This window comes from Pyxicephalus adspersus, chromosome 6, assembly GCF_032062135.1.
Source record: "Pyxicephalus adspersus chromosome 6, UCB_Pads_2.0, whole genome shotgun sequence".
In the NCBI taxonomy this organism is placed as follows: Eukaryota; Metazoa; Chordata; class Amphibia; order Anura; family Pyxicephalidae; genus Pyxicephalus; species Pyxicephalus adspersus.
Window position 1 is genome coordinate 37132896 of NC_092863.1, and position 19432 is coordinate 37152327.

Here is a 19432-nt window from a genome sequence, read left to right on the forward strand (position 1 = left end):
TATATTTGCTGAAAGACTCTGGAAAAACGGAGGACGACAGACACCATGGATTCACAGGGACACGGTGTTGTCAGTGCAACAAAGCAATCGTTGCAAGATGAACAGGAAAATGTCTGAATCAACAGGTCGTGGAATAGTGAAAAAACAAAGATCTCTTACACAAAGGGCTTTCAAATAAATAATGTGACTGAACAATGAATGCCATTATAGCCTGGGGATACACTTTAAACACATGCAAGGCTTTCCTGCAACCTAGCAGTTTATGTTTGTTTAGTGACACCATGAATGCAGCACAACAAATACTACAGAATCAAAGATGGTTTGGAGCGGATTTCTTGCTTTAGTACCCTTTCTGCATCTATCCAACCTTAAATGCCTATTTGTTTTATACTGGAAGTGGTGGCACTCAGGGCCCCATTATAGTTTTCCTTTTGCTTACAGTTACATTGACAATTTTACTTAAAGTAAGGCAAGCTTGGAACCCATCATCAAACTGGAACAAAACCCACAGTTTAAACGGAGAACTCTCTTCGTTAAAGCAGAACCCACTAATTGTGCAAATATTGCAAAAAAGACAAGGTCTCTTCTGCAATAAAATAAACTTACCTGACACTTTGTAATTTATTACCTCTCATGGCAGCATCCTCACCTGGTTCTCTTTTGGGTTCAGTATTTTCAGCTATCATGATTGACCAGGCTGGGATAATATCACTTCTGTGTGGAGTATAATCAGTGCCAGCAGCAAGCTATGCTGGCATCTTACACTGCACATCCCAGGACAGACTGCAAACTGGCAGGAAAATTTGTTTTATTGCAGGAAATACATAACATGTCCCTTCTGCAACATCAAACAAATCTGCAGGCAGATTTTATTTTAGTTCTGCTTTCAGTGGCTGGTGTCGTAGTTGAAACATGTGTAAGACCGGGGCAACTCAGAGATTGTGTTTAGTTTTCTGTAAAACAGATCTACCACTGAGAGATCGTGTCCCTTACAATTATTACAAACTGGTCAAGCAATGGCAGGTAAAGATGACTTATACTGATTGATTATGTAAAGAAACCCCCAAGTCACTAGATGTAAGCTGAATTCCCTTCCTGGAAGGTACATGGGATTCTTCCACAATCCATTAGGAATGACAACCAACTCCAGTATAGTGACCACACAAACAGGTTGTCCTGGAGAAGGCCCCGTGCCCCTTTCTCCCTGGCAGTCCCTGTGCCACCCCCCTCCATGGCAGTCCCTGTGCCAGAACTCCCCCACGCATCTCTCCCCCATACATTACACACACACACACACACAGATCTCCCCCATACATTACACACACACACACACACACAGATCTCCCCCATACATTACACACACAGAGAGATCTCCCCCATACATTACACACACACACACACACACACACAGATCTCCCCCATACATTACACACACACAGATCTCCCCCATACATTACACACACACAGATCTCCCCCATACATTACACACACACAGATCCCCCCATACATTACACACACAGAGAGATCTCCCCCATACATTACACACACCGGTGTATCTGTATGGAGACACCCGGGCCGGTGATCACACCACAGGGCTCTCAGTCTCCATGCAGAGCCCACAGGGCGGATCGATCAATAAGTGTGACAAACACCTGGCCCTACCACCGATTTACACAATAGGATGGAAACCCAAGAGAATTTCATAAGGAAAATATATTTTTAAAAAGACTAACCCAGGAAGCCGGGGGCTGCATGCTCTGGCAGAAACATAAATGAAGCCGACCCACTGCTTGCTTTATCCATGGCCAAAGCAGCCACAAGCTGAGCCCCCGGGCCTGGCGCCTCCTGCCACAATACGGCGGCCGCTCGGTCGAGGCCTAGATAGCAGAAACCGAGCTAGGCCAGGCAGCCCTCTACGCAACAGACAACGCAGCAAGGAAGACAATGCCGCGAAACGTTAAATAGAACGCCGAACGATCGCTAAATGTAAGAAAAAAGATTCCAAAACACGAGCCGAGCCCGTTACTCACCGGTGGAAGCCATTTTGTATGTCCTCGCTGTTTCAACGTCCGTGTAAGGAGAGCGCGATGCGCATGCGCAGTTCTTACCGCCCGGACTGCACCACTTTGCTCAGGACAGGGTAGATCCGGGGACCTGCTTTTACGTCATATTCAAAAGATTAGGCAGCATTACCTTTGTATGCACGACTGTAACGATGATGCATAAGCTTGTGTGAGAGTCGCATGAAGCTGCAAAAAGGTATTTCACACAGGTGGCGAGTCCCCCCTGTTTTGTTCGGTAATGGTGTGATCCATTGGAGGGTACAGTGTCAGGGAGACCCAGTGAGGGGCGAGGGAAGATGGCGAGGGGATGGCACTGTGCTGGGCACTGTAAGGGCACTGAGGTGGCATTGTGCGGAGAGATGCTTCATAGAATACCACTTTGCTCTGTTTTCTCGGGAGCCTTTATAAGACATATCTTTGTCTCTTCCTAGTCATAAAGGCATATTTCATGTTATACAGGTAATCTCAGGTACACACTGCCATGTTTGCTTGCTGGCTTCGTTGTATCAATTAATAATTACAGTGGACCAAGCTTCAGTTTATTGTGAGGAGTCATGCCTGGGATAGAATGGAGGTAGATTCCTATTAGTACATGGATAATATAAGAATTATAGATAATAACCTCACATTTCAGTCCCTACCCAGGATGGCAATTTACATCTGTGTAATGTATTCCATATAATTGGTGCTCCCTGAATAGACAATCTTTATTCATATTTGTTGCAGGGACACTGCTTCACATATTCCTGTACTCTGAGTTATACTGCCACCTGCAGGCAGTAGGGTGCTAGGCAAAAAAATGGAGGCCAACCACAAGGGATGGGGTGGTCAATATACTTGATAAAATGGGCTTTATGTGTGGCTGCTGACATTCTCAAAAGGCTGCACAATATTAAGTGAATTAAATTGACAAAGCCTGCAGATGTGCAACAGGAGATGTTCAGAGCATGCTACAAGGCAAAGTCAGAGGCCACAGACAAACTGCAGTTGGAAATCAGAGAATAAAATAGGTATACCATGCTTTTTATATAATAGAAATCGTTCTAGAATATTCTAGAAGAATATTTTCCCTTATTGTAAGCAGCTAAGGGAAATGGAGGTTAGGTTCCACAAAGGCCAGACAACAAGTGCAAAAATAGCAGCAGGTTGGGCATAATGACTCTAGGTTAAAATCATATTTCTATCCTTTACTGAACCAGCTTAGATTAGTTTAGTTTCCTCATGAAGGATAGAGGTCCCCACCAGGTCTTCTGCTTCAAGATCCATTTGGAAAGTATGTTCCTTCCATGATCCACAACTACAGACTGGCCAGATATTACCTATGGCATTTTCCATTTATTCATTAATTGCAGGTTTTCCCAGTTTACCATTGGTAATGGCTCTGCAGCTTCCATGTCTCTGTGAGGCACCACTGACATGTTTTGCTGGCTGCAGGGCTCTATCTTGTATTACAAAAATGATGGACGGAGAATCGCTGCAGTACTTGTCCCGGTGCTATGACATCTGCATGACTCTGTCTCTGAATTCTCAATATGTATGTAGGGTGCAAGCAGGGTGCAGGCTTTGTCAGAGGGATACCTATATTAGACTGGTAATTGGTGCATCTGTGAGTCTTTATTTACAAAGCTAGAATACCAGCATAAGGACACATTTAGGATCGATATATGTGGTTTAAAAAGTACAAACTCCACCAGGAAACTTCCTAAGGAGGTTGCCATCCAATCTGGAACACTTGATTCCAATTTCATAAAATTGATCTGGTAGCAAATTTAGGAGTGTTTTTCTCAAGACAAATAATTTGTTTTGTTTATTTAGATTATGAGAATGAGTGCACTGGCCCTGATTTATCAAAGCTCTCCAAGACAGAAAAAGATAGACTATCCTGGGGGAATCTGGGTGATCCAACAGATCTGGAATGTATCTCCTAAAATCATTTGCTATTGGCATTGTATGTATGATGTACATCTAGGACCAGATTAATTCCAGGTTTGCCGGATCACTCGGGTTCTCCCATAGTAGTTTATCTTCTCCAGTGCTGGTGAGCTTTGATAAATCAGTCCCACTATGTCTGATGTGTCCTGTGTTCAGATATATATGTATCACCTTTATCTGTAGAAACTGAATAACTCTGACATTATTAATTCCTTCATTGTATCTGTGGAGTCACACAGGCTGGAGTTCATACATGTCTGCCTTTTGTTCATCTCAATTGTCTGGTGAATTGATATAACTGGTACTTAATACTATAAAGATAGGGATGTTTGTGTTTTACACTCCCAGGTACTTACAAGGAAGCTGCATTTCTAGCAAGATCAACAATATTTTCTGTGCTAATGCCACCACCCAATCTGGGGACTGGTAAACTGCAATATATTCCAATAGATTTTCTATCAAAATTCAAACCTTGACCTGTGTTTTTTTCCTGTTATGTTTAATCACAATGAAGTTGATCCAATAATGGAATAGTGACTGTTAACTAAGCAAAGTAAAAAGTCTGAAACATGATTGTTAACTTTGCTCAGTTCGCTCATTTTTGGTAAAACAGCCACAATATTGGGTATGAGTGACATATATTTTCCAAAAGAGCAGATTTATATGTTTATGAAAAAAATTGACACATTGTGCATGATTTATTAAAGCTCTCCAAGGCTGGAGAGGATACATTTTCATCAGTGAAGCTGGGTGAAACAGCAAACCTGGAATGGATTTCTTCAATCTTGACCAGATCCATGCCATGTTTGCTGTATCACCCAGCTTCACTGAGGAAAGTGTATTATCTACAGCCTTGGAGAGATTTATTAAATCAGGCCTATTATTGTTAGTAAGCACAATGTTATCAGCAGACCAGATATCAAAAAATAAAGCTGCGTACACACTTCCAATTTTTATCGTTCAAAACGAACGACGAACGATCGATTGGGCAAAAATCGTTCGTAAAAAAAGTAACCAACGACACCGACGAACGAGGAAAGTCGTTGGAAACGAACGACCGGACCGGCGGATCGGATTGGACGACGATCGTTGACCATCGTTCGTGTGTACGATCGTTCGTTGATCGTCCATGGTCTGAGCATGCGTGACGAACCTGCCTGTCGTGCACGTCACTCCCTCTATCGCTCAAACGATCGTATCTATTGTGTGTACAATATCTACGAACGATCGTGTCGTTATCTGTATGTGCAGGATCGGTGCTATACGATTGTTCGTAGATATCGTGCAGGATCGTTCGTCGTTCGTTTAACAACGATAATAATTGGAAGTGTGTACGTAGCTTAAGTGCTTGGATGCTCCAGGTAAGAGGACAATATGGGCAGAATTTTGTTAAAACTTTGAGGCTGAAATTTTAGTTATAGGTTATATTTAAATCTAATAAAAAAACTTGGATTTACTCCATAATCACAAATGTATCCTTGGTGTGTTCCTGTGGGGTTCAAAACATGAATCAGTATATCAGGATGTACTCTTTTCCTCTTCCTTGGGCTCTTTCAAAGTTGTCACAGCAGTATGATAAGGCCACAATGCTGTCCACAGAAGTTGGTATGCACTGACCTTACCCAGTACACCCTGTGTGATTTTTACCTTTTACTATCTGTTTTCAATCTTTCTGTGGATTGGCCAATGAAAGAAGAGAATTCCTTACCCATTTGTAAAGCTACATTAGAAGAATATCTCAATGCATCAAAATACACAATAAAGACTGAATGACAAAATGCAAGAAAACAGAAACACGTCCACATTAATATTCAAGTGATTAAAAGGCCTCATTTGTGACAGATTTTCATTAAAAAGTTTAAATTGGATGACGGGTTCATTTGAATATTGCACCTGGCTTTGAAGACATAGGGAAACTGGCTTGGATACATTCGACAATCACCAACACATTGTCACATGTTCTGTCTTTCAGGTAATACAGAGGATTACCAGACTGGATAAACCACATAATCTGTAGAAATGTTAAGACTTGTGCTGGGGACAGGACCAGCACTAGGATGCTGTTTATTGATGTCTCTGATGGTGTTTGGGAATTTCTTGACATCTTGCACCGATCTTGAACTGCACCTTGAAACCCTACAGGAAGTTTGGGATGGTAAAATAATTTAGAATGTATTAAACAGAACTAACTACTTATTTCAGTGGATTATATTCATAATAAAAATGTATTTTATCTATTAAAATTTTAGATGTATGCCAGCAGAATAAAAATTGCTAAACAGATTTTTTGTTTTTTTTATTTTAACTGACATTCTGTATGACTAACGTGATTTGTTATAAAATTTGGAATTCAGCATAGCAGTTAAAATAACTGTGGTGACAAAGAAAATGAAATATTTGTCACTAGCATGAACTTTTGTGTTTCCCCGTAACACAGTTTTTTTATACATTACTTCAGTCAATAGCTCTGCATGAAATTGTTTTTTTTTTATTAAGCCTACTATAATTACAGATTTTTTTTAGATTTGGAGATGGTAAAGGTCTCTTCAAAGCAAAACTTTGCTACAGTTTAGTGTCGGCCTATTACATAGCTTTTAGTCCTTCACACTTTAATTATTGCAACTGGTTTAACACCATTCCCAAATTCCCAAAATGTAATAAAAATGTAAACCACAGGCTTGTGTGCTTTAACATGTTAAAAATAATTATAAGCTGGGTCACCATGGTCTATCAGGAAGAATTTACTATAGTCAGAACTGTGTGTGTTGGGGGGTGGCTATTACTTCTAGCTTTAGGATTTCTCCATAGACCAAGTTAAAATAGCTAAATAATAGGAGGTAAGTCCTCACCATGGGGCCAGGCAGTTGACAGAGCAGCAGTGACCTCTCACCGATACCTGTTAAAGCATAGAGCCATCTCTAGTCATCTAAATAAAAGGAATACAAGGATTTTGTACTCACTATAAAATTATCATAGGTCAGTGGATGTCATTTATCCTCCAGACCAGTGTTTTTTTACCTTTTTCATGGGGGAACCCTTCAAATACCTTTTTGGTCTTTAGGGAAGAACCCCTTCTATAATTACTATATCCACAGCTTACAGTACATTAGTGTGTTGTTCAGTAGGAAGAATGCCTCTTACATTGCTGGCCAGTGGGGAGAATGTCAATTATACAGATATCCAAAAAGATTATTGGTTTCACTTAAACTGACTGAGAGGAACACATTTCACATTGCTTAAGGAACCTCTAGCAACCTCTGGAGGAAGCCTGGTTTAAAAACACTGCACCAGACTCTAAACTGGCCACAAAAAGATATCTAGAGGAGGTCAATAAAATCACTTTTAATTTGAATCTAGTTTTAGTTATTTTGTACTGGTATTATTTATTATGATTCTTTACCTCTATGTGCAGTAAGCAAAAAATACATTGATTTGACTACAGAATATCTTTGTACATTTGCTTCTATACTGTACCTTACTACCACTCATATAGGGCAGAAATGTATTGAGTGAAAGAAAGCACACCATACTAGGACACAAAACTAGATTAAACATGTTGACCCTAACAAATTGCATAGAAGAATGAGCATGATGACTAAAACACTTTTTACATTCAGTATCTGACAGTCCTCTTTTGAAATAAAGTGCAAAGGGTTGCAAAGTCACAGACAGCATCAATGTGCATGTAACAAAAGGTTCACAGTTGGTTCAGCCAAATCCAGGTTACTGTTATTTGAGCTTTATAGTAACACAGAGGATTGTTTAGTAACAAATATGTTTAAAACATTGGAATTTATTATGCCTCATAGCTTATGTGTGCACCATATTTAGACTATCATGTGAAGCTTTTGTGTGCTAAAGAAGGGCAAATGTATTACAGTAACTTTTAGGAGCCATAAATATTTACGCTTAGAACAATAAACATAAATTTTAGATTGTTTTGTTGTATAAATGTTTGTTTTTACTATTTCATGATATTTTTTATTCAGTCAGTTTTATAAAATCAATTTATAGAGTACTGATTTCTATGATTTTTTTTGCAGGCCATCGTTTGCTAACGCACGTGCTGTGTTTCTTTAACAATCAGCTTCTGGTAATGACACTGTTCCTGTTCCCACTCCTGCAATGGCAATTAGAAAACCATATTGGCACCCTGTATTTTCTACATCTTTCCTGTATCAGCACTTTGTGTAGTGCCAGTATTTACATTTTAGCCTCCTTGCTTTTGCCTCTTCCTGTTGCCCCAGCCTATGGATATCTTGCTACCCATTTGTCCTTGCTGATAGCTCATGGCCCAGCTGTTCCATGGCGACTGGGTAAGAAGATGCTACCTTTGTTATGCTGCGGGCTAATAATAGCTTTTCAGTACTGGTGGCAGCAATCTTCTCTTCTTTACCATATCTGTGGAGTGATTAGTGGACTGGCCAGTATCCTTTTATATGAAAATGTGTAAACCAATGTAATAGCCATTGTTATAATGCATGATTAGCACCACTAATAACATTCATTTGTACAAAACTCATGTATTTGGTGTCTGGTAGCATGTGTGCAAATGTATGGCTAAAGTTTGACTACAGGGAAAATTGTTTTTCTTAATTTTGGATAGAATAGGAAAGTTTGGAAACTGCCAGGTTTTAAATGCTGTCTGTTTTTATGTTGATATTTTCCCAGACTTTCTGATCTGTCCCTAACCTGTCACATGGAAAGGGAAATTTCCCAAATTAAGACGCAAACCTCAAAAAAGGTTGATAGACCTCTCGCACTCTAACTCCCCCCCTACCACCACCACCAAAATTTTTTTTCCATATCTATAAAAAACAAATTCATCTCCAACATTCCCTTGAATTTATGATGTCTTGTGAATTATGCTGTTAAAACATTTCCTCTCCTACTTTTTATGTGTTGAGGACAACTGCATTTAATCTGGATGTGGTTTCTAACAATGCGTTCTGCAAGGTGCCAAAGCAAGAAAATATGTTCTAGTGTAAATGGGTCCATTCACTCTGAATAATCTTGGTGTGTTGCATTAACATGCCACACTATGACATGCAGTGAAGAAAAGTAATCTATTCATATAAATGGGATGGCAAAAAAAAAAAATTAGTCATGCAACACTCTGAAATGCATGATATTGTATTGTATTGGGTTAGTGTGGTTGGATGCCATTGAAAAAAAAGGCACTACATTTAATGTATATTTGTATTGATGCATATATTTCCACAATGCACTACACTGAAGTGGTATGAAAGGGCCCTGAAACTAAAATTTTGTTAATCTATTTGTTGAGCCAGATTTGATAGGTTTGATAGACCATTCACACACTGGGCCTGATTTATTAAAGCTCTCCAAGGCTGCAGAATATACACTTTCATCAGTGAAGCTGGGTAATTCAGCAAACCTGGAATGGATCTGGTCCAGGATTCAAAACATTTGCTAGCAAATAACTGATGAAAGTATATCCTCTCCAGCCTTGGAGAGCTTTAATAAATCAGGCCAATTGGTGCTAAGGTAACAGCTCAATTACCACAACACATGTTACATGCATAATAGTGTTGTGTTTTCATTCAATTTTCTTAAAGCACTTAACCAATGGAACTTTGGTCCAAATGTGTTGCATCAGAGGGCACACTAATGCACTTAACTGAGCACAAATAACATGTGTGCATTAATGCAAGGCACAAGAAAAAAATTCCTCCAGTTTAGATATTTCCTGCTAAAACTCATTAGCCATAAATTGATGTTTAAACACCCTTGGTTAAGCTTTACCTTACAGTAAAACCACAGTACGCAATGGATTACTTCATTACCTAGAGCCATCACAAACCACAATACGGGCAATGGATAGAAGATTAATTTGCTTAAGATCTCTACCTGTAGCTCGGTTTATACCCTCTCGAGTAGAAGGACCTGGGATGCACTATACAAATTTTACATCACAAGACAGGTATGTGTGAGCAACATAGAACTGTTTTAGTCATTTTATTCTATATCATTAAAAGGCCCGTATCTTAAAAACTATATCACTTTTTTTATTAGACTTCCATTCTCCTATACAGACGTACAGCAGCCTGACCTGTATACTGATATGTCATTTGCTGGGTCAACTACACAAACTACATCCCTTGGTCATATCCAAGACACACCTGTCTGGTATGGACATGAGAAGACTCTGGAAGAGGTGATGTTGGAAGCTGGCATTCTTGCATCTTTAAGGGAATATGAACAACAGGAAACACAGAGACATGAGCTAACCCTAAACAAATCAAGTGTGTCAGCACTTAGGTAAGTTACCTTGTCCTAACAGTCTGTCTGTAACTTGCCCCATATGTATTTTAGTGGTGAATACATTTATATGGACCCACAAAGTCACCTCATACCATGTGGCCCTTTTTAATACAAACATTTATACACCAAGTTATTCCAGACCTGTCATATCATTTACAACAAAGATTTTCTGCTCCAATTCATTCTTTAATGATCCACAACCCATTCACTCATATCATACATAACAGAATTTTCAATGAGGAGGAGCTCATCAGGTATCTCAGTATCTGCAGTCTGACTTTATCATTCAGCAATGAAAACAACATTTCTGTGGCTGTGTGTTTTTGTAACTGCTTGCAATATAGTATATGCAGCATATATTTCTTAAATAAATACCATATATATAGTATATAAATAAAAGGCTAAGCCTAGAATTGTAATTGATTCCCAGCAGCTCCCTCTCGATGTTAATTACCTCTAAACACTCTTCCTATTCCCTAAATTTGAGGAGCATTAAGCAGTCATTTGGAGTTCTTGGTTGAGATAAATATGTGTTAAGAAAAAAGTGGATGAGGAGAAAAAGTTTATACAGATAGTCTATTCTTAGTACTTTATTATTCTGTGTTTTTTTTCTTAGGCTTCAGCAACTGGAACGCATGGGATTTCCCACAGGTCCTTCAGTGGTTGCATTAGCAGCAACAGGTAAAGTGGAGGGAGCAGTTTCCCTTCTTGTAGAAGGACAGGTTGGTGAAGACATTGCAGTGACCACTGAAAGACAAATAACTAGTCAAATAACATGACACATGAACTTGATATTTTTGTATATTAATAAGAGACATTTTGAAAATGCTGCGACTGGTTTATGCATAGATGATCACCACAGTATTATGCAGAAATATATAATGCTCTTTGTGGAATTAGTGATTTTTTTTGGTGTAAATAACTGTTCAATCCAAGATAATGGAAGGCAATAATACATATTTCTTACATTGAATCCTTTTTATGTGAGTTTTGTTTTCACTGGAGCGCAATAAAATCATTTTATTTGTACAAACTGTTTTACCCATCACTGATATCAAATACAATATGTGTAACAAATAGTTAAAAAACATACATTAATTTTAAATAATTAAGTTTCTCATGTATTTTATGTAGTTTGAATACCAAAAAACAGTACCTTGGGTTATGTATAAACACATGCACACTTCTAGATTTTCATTCATCACATCATCACCTGTAATGTCTATTGGGCTGCTTCCTAGTATGCACCATCTCATTATTGCAAAACACATAGAGAGTACATTAGAGAGTATGCATTACACTCGTACACAGGAAGTCACCTTTGGGCACATCCATTTGAAGTTCAAAGAATGATCACTTCAGTTTTAGGTTACGGCATGGCAACATTCATACCATATTCTGCTCTGAGGACCAATGACATGATGGATTTAGTAACCAGAGGTTACAAACAACCCAGTCAACACTTTAATAATCCAGAAGAAATGAGCTCTTAAATTTATGTTTACTATGAAAATGCATTGATCTTTTCACATGTTTTAAAAATGTAGTTGGAATAGATATTAAACAATACATAAAACGACAATGTTGTTTGGATGTGAACAATAATACAACCTTTCCTCTCTATTTACAACATAGGCTGCAGCTGCATCAATGCAAGTTTTAGGTCCAGCATTAAATCGTCTTCAGTAACACTAATGCAACATGTTTAAAAAGAAAATAGGCCTTCTTTTTGTCAGCAATCTGATGTGCTGATCATATGCTGCTGAATTTACAGGCACCATAAACATCATAGGGAAATTACTATAGTATATGTGGAAGTTATGAATGAATGCCATACTTTATATACTGTACATGTCCTGCTTGAGCAGAGCATACCATATAACAACCACCACTTATGTAGTTTGTTTAAATGTATTCATTCAGTGAGATCCTAAGGATCAGAACAGAAATAGACTTTCGGGAACACTGCTTGCAGGAAGCCAGAATCCCGTTGGCCTGCCCTTCACTTTTAAACTTATGGGTATAAGGCACAAATAGAATTCACGGTGGGTAGATAATCTTTGTGAGGGTAACAGTGGCAAAATTAAAACACCCATCAAAAGCTGTCATCTTCCTCTTCATCGTTTTGAGATTGCAAAATTCTGTATGCTGATGGTCCATTGCGGCGTCCTCGATAAAATCCACTGGTGCTTGTAGGGGATGGTTCTGTTCCAGACCCTCCATCTGTTTCTATATTAATGGAATGAACAAGCAGAAATAAATTTAAAAACAACGACCAGCTATGGAACATAAAAATCCTGTTCTTTTTCTTATGCTTTGCTTATTTACTCGTAATTTTTCATGATCATTTCTAAAAGGCTCCTTCTCTGTACATTACTTCCCCTTTATGTTGTAAAAGTTTCAGATTCCTTCACACTACCATTAATCTCTATTTAATCCAGTAGTAGGCAACGCTAAACATGCCCCCCCCCCCCCCCCACATCCTGAGGAGTCATACACTACATTTTTTTATGGTGCTTTAAAAGGATTTCTTAATTTACAAATATAAATAGCAAGGGGTAATACATAATAGTTTTTACAATCTTTGCAGCTATTCCTTTGACAACTTGTAAAAATCATGTCAATAAAATATCTACAAAAATTGCCTTTATGAGTCCTATATATACACATCATAAAAAAGAGCAAACAAGAATTGCACCAGCAATAGAAAGTACAACACAAAGGGCAATATTTTCATAAGTGGATGTGACAAAAATGTAGGTAAAAGTACAAACCTAGTAAAATAAGCAAATATTTTCTAGGAAAATGCTCATAAAGATGCTTGGATAGACTTAGAGATAAATAAATTGCAAAAGTGAAACTACCACCATGACGAGTAAACAACAGCAGGAACAGAGTATGTTTCCAAATTAACAAAACAAGTTGTATGTATTTTCTTCGAAGCAATTATTAATAAACTGCTCCTAATTTTCCTCCATTCTCCCTTCTTCCACTTATAAGAGTATTGCCCTCGGGGATTCCTTTTACTACTGAAGCTTTAGGTTTTTCTGTAAGAGGTAATAATTCTCCAAGACTGTGAAACCTCATAGCATGCACTTGTCTTTTCATAGACCTTGTGCACTTTTATAACACATGCACCACAAATAAACAGGCAGCATGCACACTTACTGATCTATTCCATCAAATCACAAGGGCTGTAATGTCAGCTACATAGTAGAAGAATTGCATGCACCTGGCAACACTAAAATTTAATGTGTTTGCAATACCTGTAAGTAGTATTCCATCAAGTGTCAAGATTTTTGCTTAATCATAAAATTAGTTGCTGCAAAGTAATGTATAGTCAGTGTTTCCCAAAAATTATATTCTGCATTAAACTGACCAAATGCAGTCCAACTGCAAGCATTTGTCCTAAACAGTGATTTCTCTTCTCCTTTAATGTTCCTTTTACTTGTGACTCTAAATACATTATAGATTATAAAGTATTAGCTGGATGCTAATAAGGACTATGCATCTCATTCAAGCTTAAGAAACTATTTACCATATCCATCCAAAAATAAATATGAATAGCTTGATACTTTGTATGAATGCTGTGTGCCCTTTCTATTCATTAACTGATTTGGTTTCACAATTGGAACAAGCTACATTTACAGCCCATGGATAACAAAGGTGGGTAGGGGATGGGTGCAGGCATATTGACAGCAAGGAGCAGTGCATGGCTTTTGTTACCTGGCCACATTATGTACTCAAGCAGAGTGACCCTTTTAACCAGCAGCTCCAGCTGCTCTTGAAGCTGGAGGAAGGAGGCTAAGCTGACCACCTGCCAGACCGAAAACAGCACAATGGGACAATAGAGAAAGGTGATGGAGACTGGCATATAATAGTGGCAATAAAGGACAGAATGCTGTAGCAAAGGATAGCAAAAAGTACAAAAGAACAAAATAGGCATGGGAAAAGTTTGTCAAAGAAAACTTGTAGAACCAACACACAAGGACGGCAGGTGCTTTCCCAGAACATTATCCTAACAAGCTGCAACATGACAAGTCAAGATAAAAAAAGCAATAAATTATGATGGTTCAGTGCAAAACATAGACAGCGTTTATAGGTGTCACAGATATATGGCAGAATCCTATAAACTTCCACAAATTACTAATAATAGTGTGCATTATAACGACATGCAAACACTGTTACGGGATGATAAAAATATATAAATATATTCCACAAGAGGGCAGCACAAAAAAAGTTCCTTAATATGTTTTTTCATGTCAAAATTATAGCATGATGCGTTTAGCAATGGTACCATGTGGCAGTCATTTATAACATATTCAATAAAAAACACCTTAAAAAGTTCCATATTGAAGTGTTTCAGTTGTTGGCTCTGTAGTCACTAATGCATCAAATTTTTTTCATGGTTCTTTCATCTCATAATTATATATAAAGCAGACAGCAAAGGCAGAAATGTAATAGTGCACCCCTAAGAGAGTCAGATTTGGGTAAGCATTTGCAGCCAAGGCTAGCTAGGGTTAAGGAACGTGGATGGACACACAGTAACTCAGTGTGGGTAGAAGCTGAATCTACTCAGTCCACAGGGAGTCAGGGCTACAGTGATTTCACTGCAGGAAAACAAACAAATTTTCACCATGTTAATTAATGTTTGATGTTACTTTATGCAATGCATTCCTGTCTAATAAATGTAACGAATGTGGTCAATTCATCACAGACAACAACCCAGGTGGCCATGTGTTGCAGTATAACGCTTCTGCTACCAGGTGAATAAAGCCTTAAGCAGTCCCCAATGCACACTGCGATTGCCTAGATCACTATGCTCTGACATAGGATGTCACTTCAGTGAGACCTGTAACCAGTTCTTGTGTATTACCAGAAAAAATGACCAATGTGCTCCTGTATTACCTTACATAAGGGTTGTAAATAATGACACAACTTATTGGTTTTGGTACAGGTCAGAATGCAGAGTCATACATGGCAGCACGCCGATAGTAACACGTGGCTTACCATGACGCAAACTATATCAAAATCTGGGAATGACTGTGTTCAATTCATTAGCACAATTTATATCAAGTTCTACTTTGCTCATCTACACTTGGTATTCTATCTAAGCACAGAAGAAGCTGCATCCTGGTAGAAAGATTCGAATTAACAACCAGATCTCAGTGAGCTCCTGTGTGACTAGGCCACTTTGCATGTGAAGCTGTTAAATGGTATTCTAATTCAAAAACACTCATCTTATTAGATGGCATGCTAGGTTACAGTAAAAGATGGTAAGATACCGAAGGGCATTGAAAGACTAGCAAATTATGTAATGATGTGCTCGTTAGTGGAAGAATGATAATATTGTAATTTGGAAACCTATTAGTATCATCCCTGTATGCTAACTGCAGCATTGATCTAAAATTCTGGATGATCTTACAGTGTTTGTACCCCAGTTATATTTATTGTAATGAAACATAAATGCTCACTGTAGTACTAAAGAGATGCCTGATCATACCTTTTGTCATTAAATAATGCTTCTTATAGTGCCATTCATGACCTCAAAAATGACCTTATAAAGGCTGCAAACACTTAATGCCTTAAAGCGTACCTAAACTCAGAAATTTCACTTTATCTAAAAGGGTAGACAACAAAGATTAATGCTGTGACATTCTAATTACATTTAATAAACTATACCAGTCGAAAAGAAAAAACATTCAAAACAGAAAGAATTAACCATGTAAAAGGATAAAAGTCACATCACAACTTATCTTCATTTAAAGAGCAGTTCCAGACAACTTTTTTAGTTTTGGAGTTCTCTAGGACTGGAAACTTTTGACAGAGGTTCTAACAACACCCCACCAAAGAGAGTTGCAGTCTTAGAACTGGGCTTTAAGCATTACAAAAATATGTATTTCCTGAAAAAACATAATGAATGGTTTGCCCTCAAAAAGTACATTCACTCAGAATTTTAGATTGAAAAGCACTTTACATGAATCAGAAACCTGATCTAAACCTGGTCTAAAAAATCCTGATCATCTCACTGCTCCTGGTGTCTCTTCCCAAATCAGCTTTAACTGTTCTTTATACCCTACACCCCCCCCCCCTCTAGCTACTCCTTTAACATTCTCATTTCCTTCCTTGTCTTCAGATACTCACCGTGAATTCCAATCATTGTCTCCAATATTAAAACTCTCTCTGCTAAAATCTTCAGAGCTTCTCTGATTTGCAGCATTCTCTCCCCCTGTGCAGGCAAGAGACAGACACAGCTGTGAGGGATTAACCCCCTCCCTCCCACATTTAGCCCTTTATTAGTTAATACATTTGGCAAGTTCAAATACAGTTTTTACATAGAGTTAAACAGGGTAGGAGTAAGTGAATCATGCAGGATCTTTTTAAGTTTGAAAAAGAAAAGAACGCAACACACTTATTAACAGCAAGGGTCATTTACAAACCACAAAAATATGGGGGCACACGGCTTTTATTCTGCACCTTACTGCATGCATCCAACACACATATATCAGAGAGAGGAAATTCTTTTTCCTTGTTTTGAAACACTAGCTTGTCAAAGGTGATAATTACCAAGCTTTGGCAGGTTGAAAACCAGAATTTTCCCATACAGTGTTACCTATTAATGCATTTAGAAATGGTACCATGTGGCAGTCATGACTAATACTGTATCATTTAAGATTATCAATATAGGACCACCCTCATATCAATTTCATACAGGTGGTGCAATAAACTTTCTTACCACCAATAACTATTCAGTTTTCCAATGCCATTTCAAAGTTCAAAAATATTAAAAAAAAAGGTTACTGAATAAACTTTTCAAACATCAGCCCCTTGAAGTATAAGACTGCCCATGTACTTTATAGAACAGGAATGATCTAACTGGCCACATAGGGTTATACTGGCCATAAATAGGGGTTGCAAATGACAGACAGATACAGAAGAGCTTACAATCTAGGAGGTATGACTGATGATTGTAAGCAAAGGTTTGGACCCTGGCCCTCGAGGGCTAGAGTTTGAAAGCCTTATCATAGCATGGTTTGCATTAATACAGATACAGGGAAAGAGTCATTTCTATGGAGTTACCAAAAGCCATTGGGAGAAGTTTTCTAACAAGCTTAGCCAATACTTGTCCCCAGGATTGTAGGCCAATGGGTATTGGCCTTCAAAATCAGATTGGTTCAGAGAAGTCTTCTCATGTATACCAGCAGTGTAAGCCCGTTCATAACCAATACTCAAGTTATGGATTGAATGTTGGTGGGTTCCAAAATGGGTCTTCAAAGCAAACCTAAATTAACAATGATGGTTGCCTTTGAGGATCTCCACTTTATGTCTGCTGCATACTATCATTATTTTTTACAGGTAGCTGTGGTGCACTGCATTGGAAAGCAAAAGAGTGCATGTCTGATCTGGTGCATTGCCAGTCCACCCAAATATTGGATGATTTTACCATGAATACCAAGTACAATTGGGCCCTTATGTATTAAATCACCCTAAAATCTCTCCAACATACAGGAAAAATACAAACACAGAAGTCTGTCTCAGTCACAGTGGGTAATAGAATAAAAACTGTAATCCTTCAAGAGTCTGTACTTTTTCATATCAACTGTTAACATGTATGGGTAAAGCCAAACACCTTTTACATTTGTACCCACACCTGTCAACAAAGTTCAGAGTGTTGTATGCTGCAGTACAAGCTGGTATATCTAGACTGCAGAAACTGCAGAATGTTTGTTATAGGATCAGTGGCACAAAAATAGGCGCCTGTTTATATTTCTCTGGTTCATAAATGACTATGAGTTAACAGCTTTCAGTTGCATACACACACAGGATATACACAAAAGTAATTCAATAGACATTTTAGTTTAATAATAGATTTAAAGTGCAACTCTAACCAATCAGTGAACTGCTATGCCTACAGTTGTGCCAAAGGCAATAAATTTCTTATGCAAACCTAAAAGGAAAGTCGGTATCAAATAGGGAAAAATAAAATTAAACTACACAGTAATTGTTGATGTGTTTCAGTGATGTAGTTATAAATGTGTTAGGTATACCAGAATAATAGTCATAATATGTAATTAGCATAGAGTCTTTGCAATGAATAAGGTAATATGAACAAAAATTATTTAGCCAATTTATAATATTTTAAGCCAGTGATAATACATATGGAACATCAAAACTTTAGGATGGCTTGATTGGATGACAAATGAGGTCTTGATTTTGGTTTCTGAATCACTTTGATCACAGTACAGTGGATAGCAGAACCTGCCCATATCACCCAAAATGTACTTTTTTTATAACAATATGTATCTAATGATTAGAAATGATGGAAAATAACTAAATAATAACTGTATCACTATCATAACAATATTTTTATTGGAATATAATTGACATCCCAATATCCCATTGGAACTTGTCACGTGTACTTGTCACGTGTTGTATTTTATTTACATGGGTAGCTTTTCTCATATAAATGACATGCTCATGAGACCTATTACCTTATTTATTGAAAAGCTTTTGTATTTTACCTCTGTTATACCTAATGTTTTAAGAGATTTTATTGTGTCTTCTCTAACTTTTTTTAATAGTTGCTTGTTTGTTCTGTTCTTTTCTACTATACACCACTGTAAGATTAATGTTGCTGGTCATAAAGTATTTTCCAGAAAGACAGAAGTTAGTTAATATTATTCTGTTGCAACAAGCATAATATATGTTATTAGGTCACAGATGTAATAAACTCCTTCACTGCTGGAGATCACAATGAGGTATACCTTATATTGTTTAAAAGAATACCTGATTTTAGTACCATATGAAAAGCCATGTGCACTGTGAATTTGTTTAAATAGTATGGCCTTGTTCATACCATGTGCAAAGCAATGTGCTGCGGTCAATGTCACAATAGACAGCAATACTGCATAGTGGGAAATTGTCTAACAACATGAAAAGATGTTCAGTTGTTTTATGTTCATGGCAAGTTCAAAGTAACAATGTGAAATGTTACTAAAGCTACATACACACTTCCAATTATTATCGTTGGAAAACGAACGAAGAACGTTCATGGACGATATATATGAACGATCGTATAGCACCGATCCTGCACATAGAGTTAACGACACGATCGTTCATAGATATTGTACACACAATAGATACGATCGTTT

At 37.8% G+C, this 19432-nt stretch overlaps 3 protein-coding genes across 8 annotated transcripts in view; 1 reads left to right on the forward strand and 2 right to left on the reverse strand.

Annotated features, from left to right (window-relative positions):
* The window catches only part of EWSR1 (EWS RNA binding protein 1), a 16161-nt gene extending 14057 nt beyond the window's left edge, over positions 1-2104 (reverse strand). For both annotated transcript variants that reach the window (XM_072415302.1, XM_072415301.1), the window contains exon 1: positions 2031-2104. In XM_072415302.1, the coding sequence (XP_072271403.1) occupies positions 2031-2043 (13 nt within the window). In that variant the 5' untranslated portion in view covers positions 2044-2104. The remainder of the gene's footprint in view (positions 1-2030) is intronic.
* Positions 2105-2107: 3 nt separating this feature from the next.
* On the forward strand, positions 2108-11313 carry RHBDD3 (rhomboid domain containing 3). 2 transcript variants are annotated; one of them, XM_072415309.1, is made up of 6 exons: positions 2108-2259; positions 5968-6150; positions 8039-8422; positions 9780-9939; positions 10032-10277; positions 10897-11313. In XM_072415309.1, the coding sequence occupies exons 2-6, from the start codon at positions 6015-6017 to the stop codon at positions 11057-11059; spliced, it is 1089 nt and encodes a 362-aa protein (XP_072271410.1). In that variant the 5' UTR covers positions 2108-2259; positions 5968-6014; the 3' UTR covers positions 11060-11313. The 2 variants fall into 2 exon arrangements, with proteins under 2 accessions (XP_072271410.1, XP_072271409.1); XM_072415308.1 differs by lacking the exon at positions 2108-2259 and adding an exon at positions 2355-2522.
* A 449-nt stretch (positions 11314-11762) lies between these two features.
* Positions 11763-19432, reverse strand: part of EMID1 (EMI domain containing 1) — a 44240-nt gene continuing 36570 nt past the window's right edge. The window contains exons 15-17 of one of the 4 annotated variants that reach the window (XM_072415307.1): positions 16425-16509; positions 14007-14097; positions 12373-12509 (exon numbers count right to left, since the gene is read on the reverse strand). In XM_072415307.1, coding sequence (XP_072271408.1) covers positions 14042-14097; positions 16425-16509 — 141 coding nt within the window. In that variant the 3' untranslated portion in view covers positions 12373-12509; positions 14007-14041. Of the gene's footprint in view, positions 12510-14006; positions 14098-16424; positions 16510-19432 lie in introns of all 4 variants that reach the window. The other 3 variants (XM_072415304.1, XM_072415305.1, XM_072415306.1) reach the window with 3 other exon arrangements.

What these genes read in the sequence shown, in the direction of transcription:
- RHBDD3 (XM_072415309.1), top strand. Translation starts at nt 6,015, where the DNA reads ATGTTAAGACTTGTGCTGGGGACAGGACCAGCACTAGGATGCTGTTTA. An exon ending in AATTTTACATCACAAGACAG is followed by an intron (nt 9,940 to 10,031) that starts GTATGTGTGAGC and finishes TTTTTTTATTAG; the next exon opens with ACTTCCATTCTCCTATACAG. An exon ending in TCAAGTGTGTCAGCACTTAG is followed by an intron (nt 10,278 to 10,896) that starts GTAAGTTACCTT and finishes TTTTTTTCTTAG; the next exon opens with GCTTCAGCAACTGGAACGCA.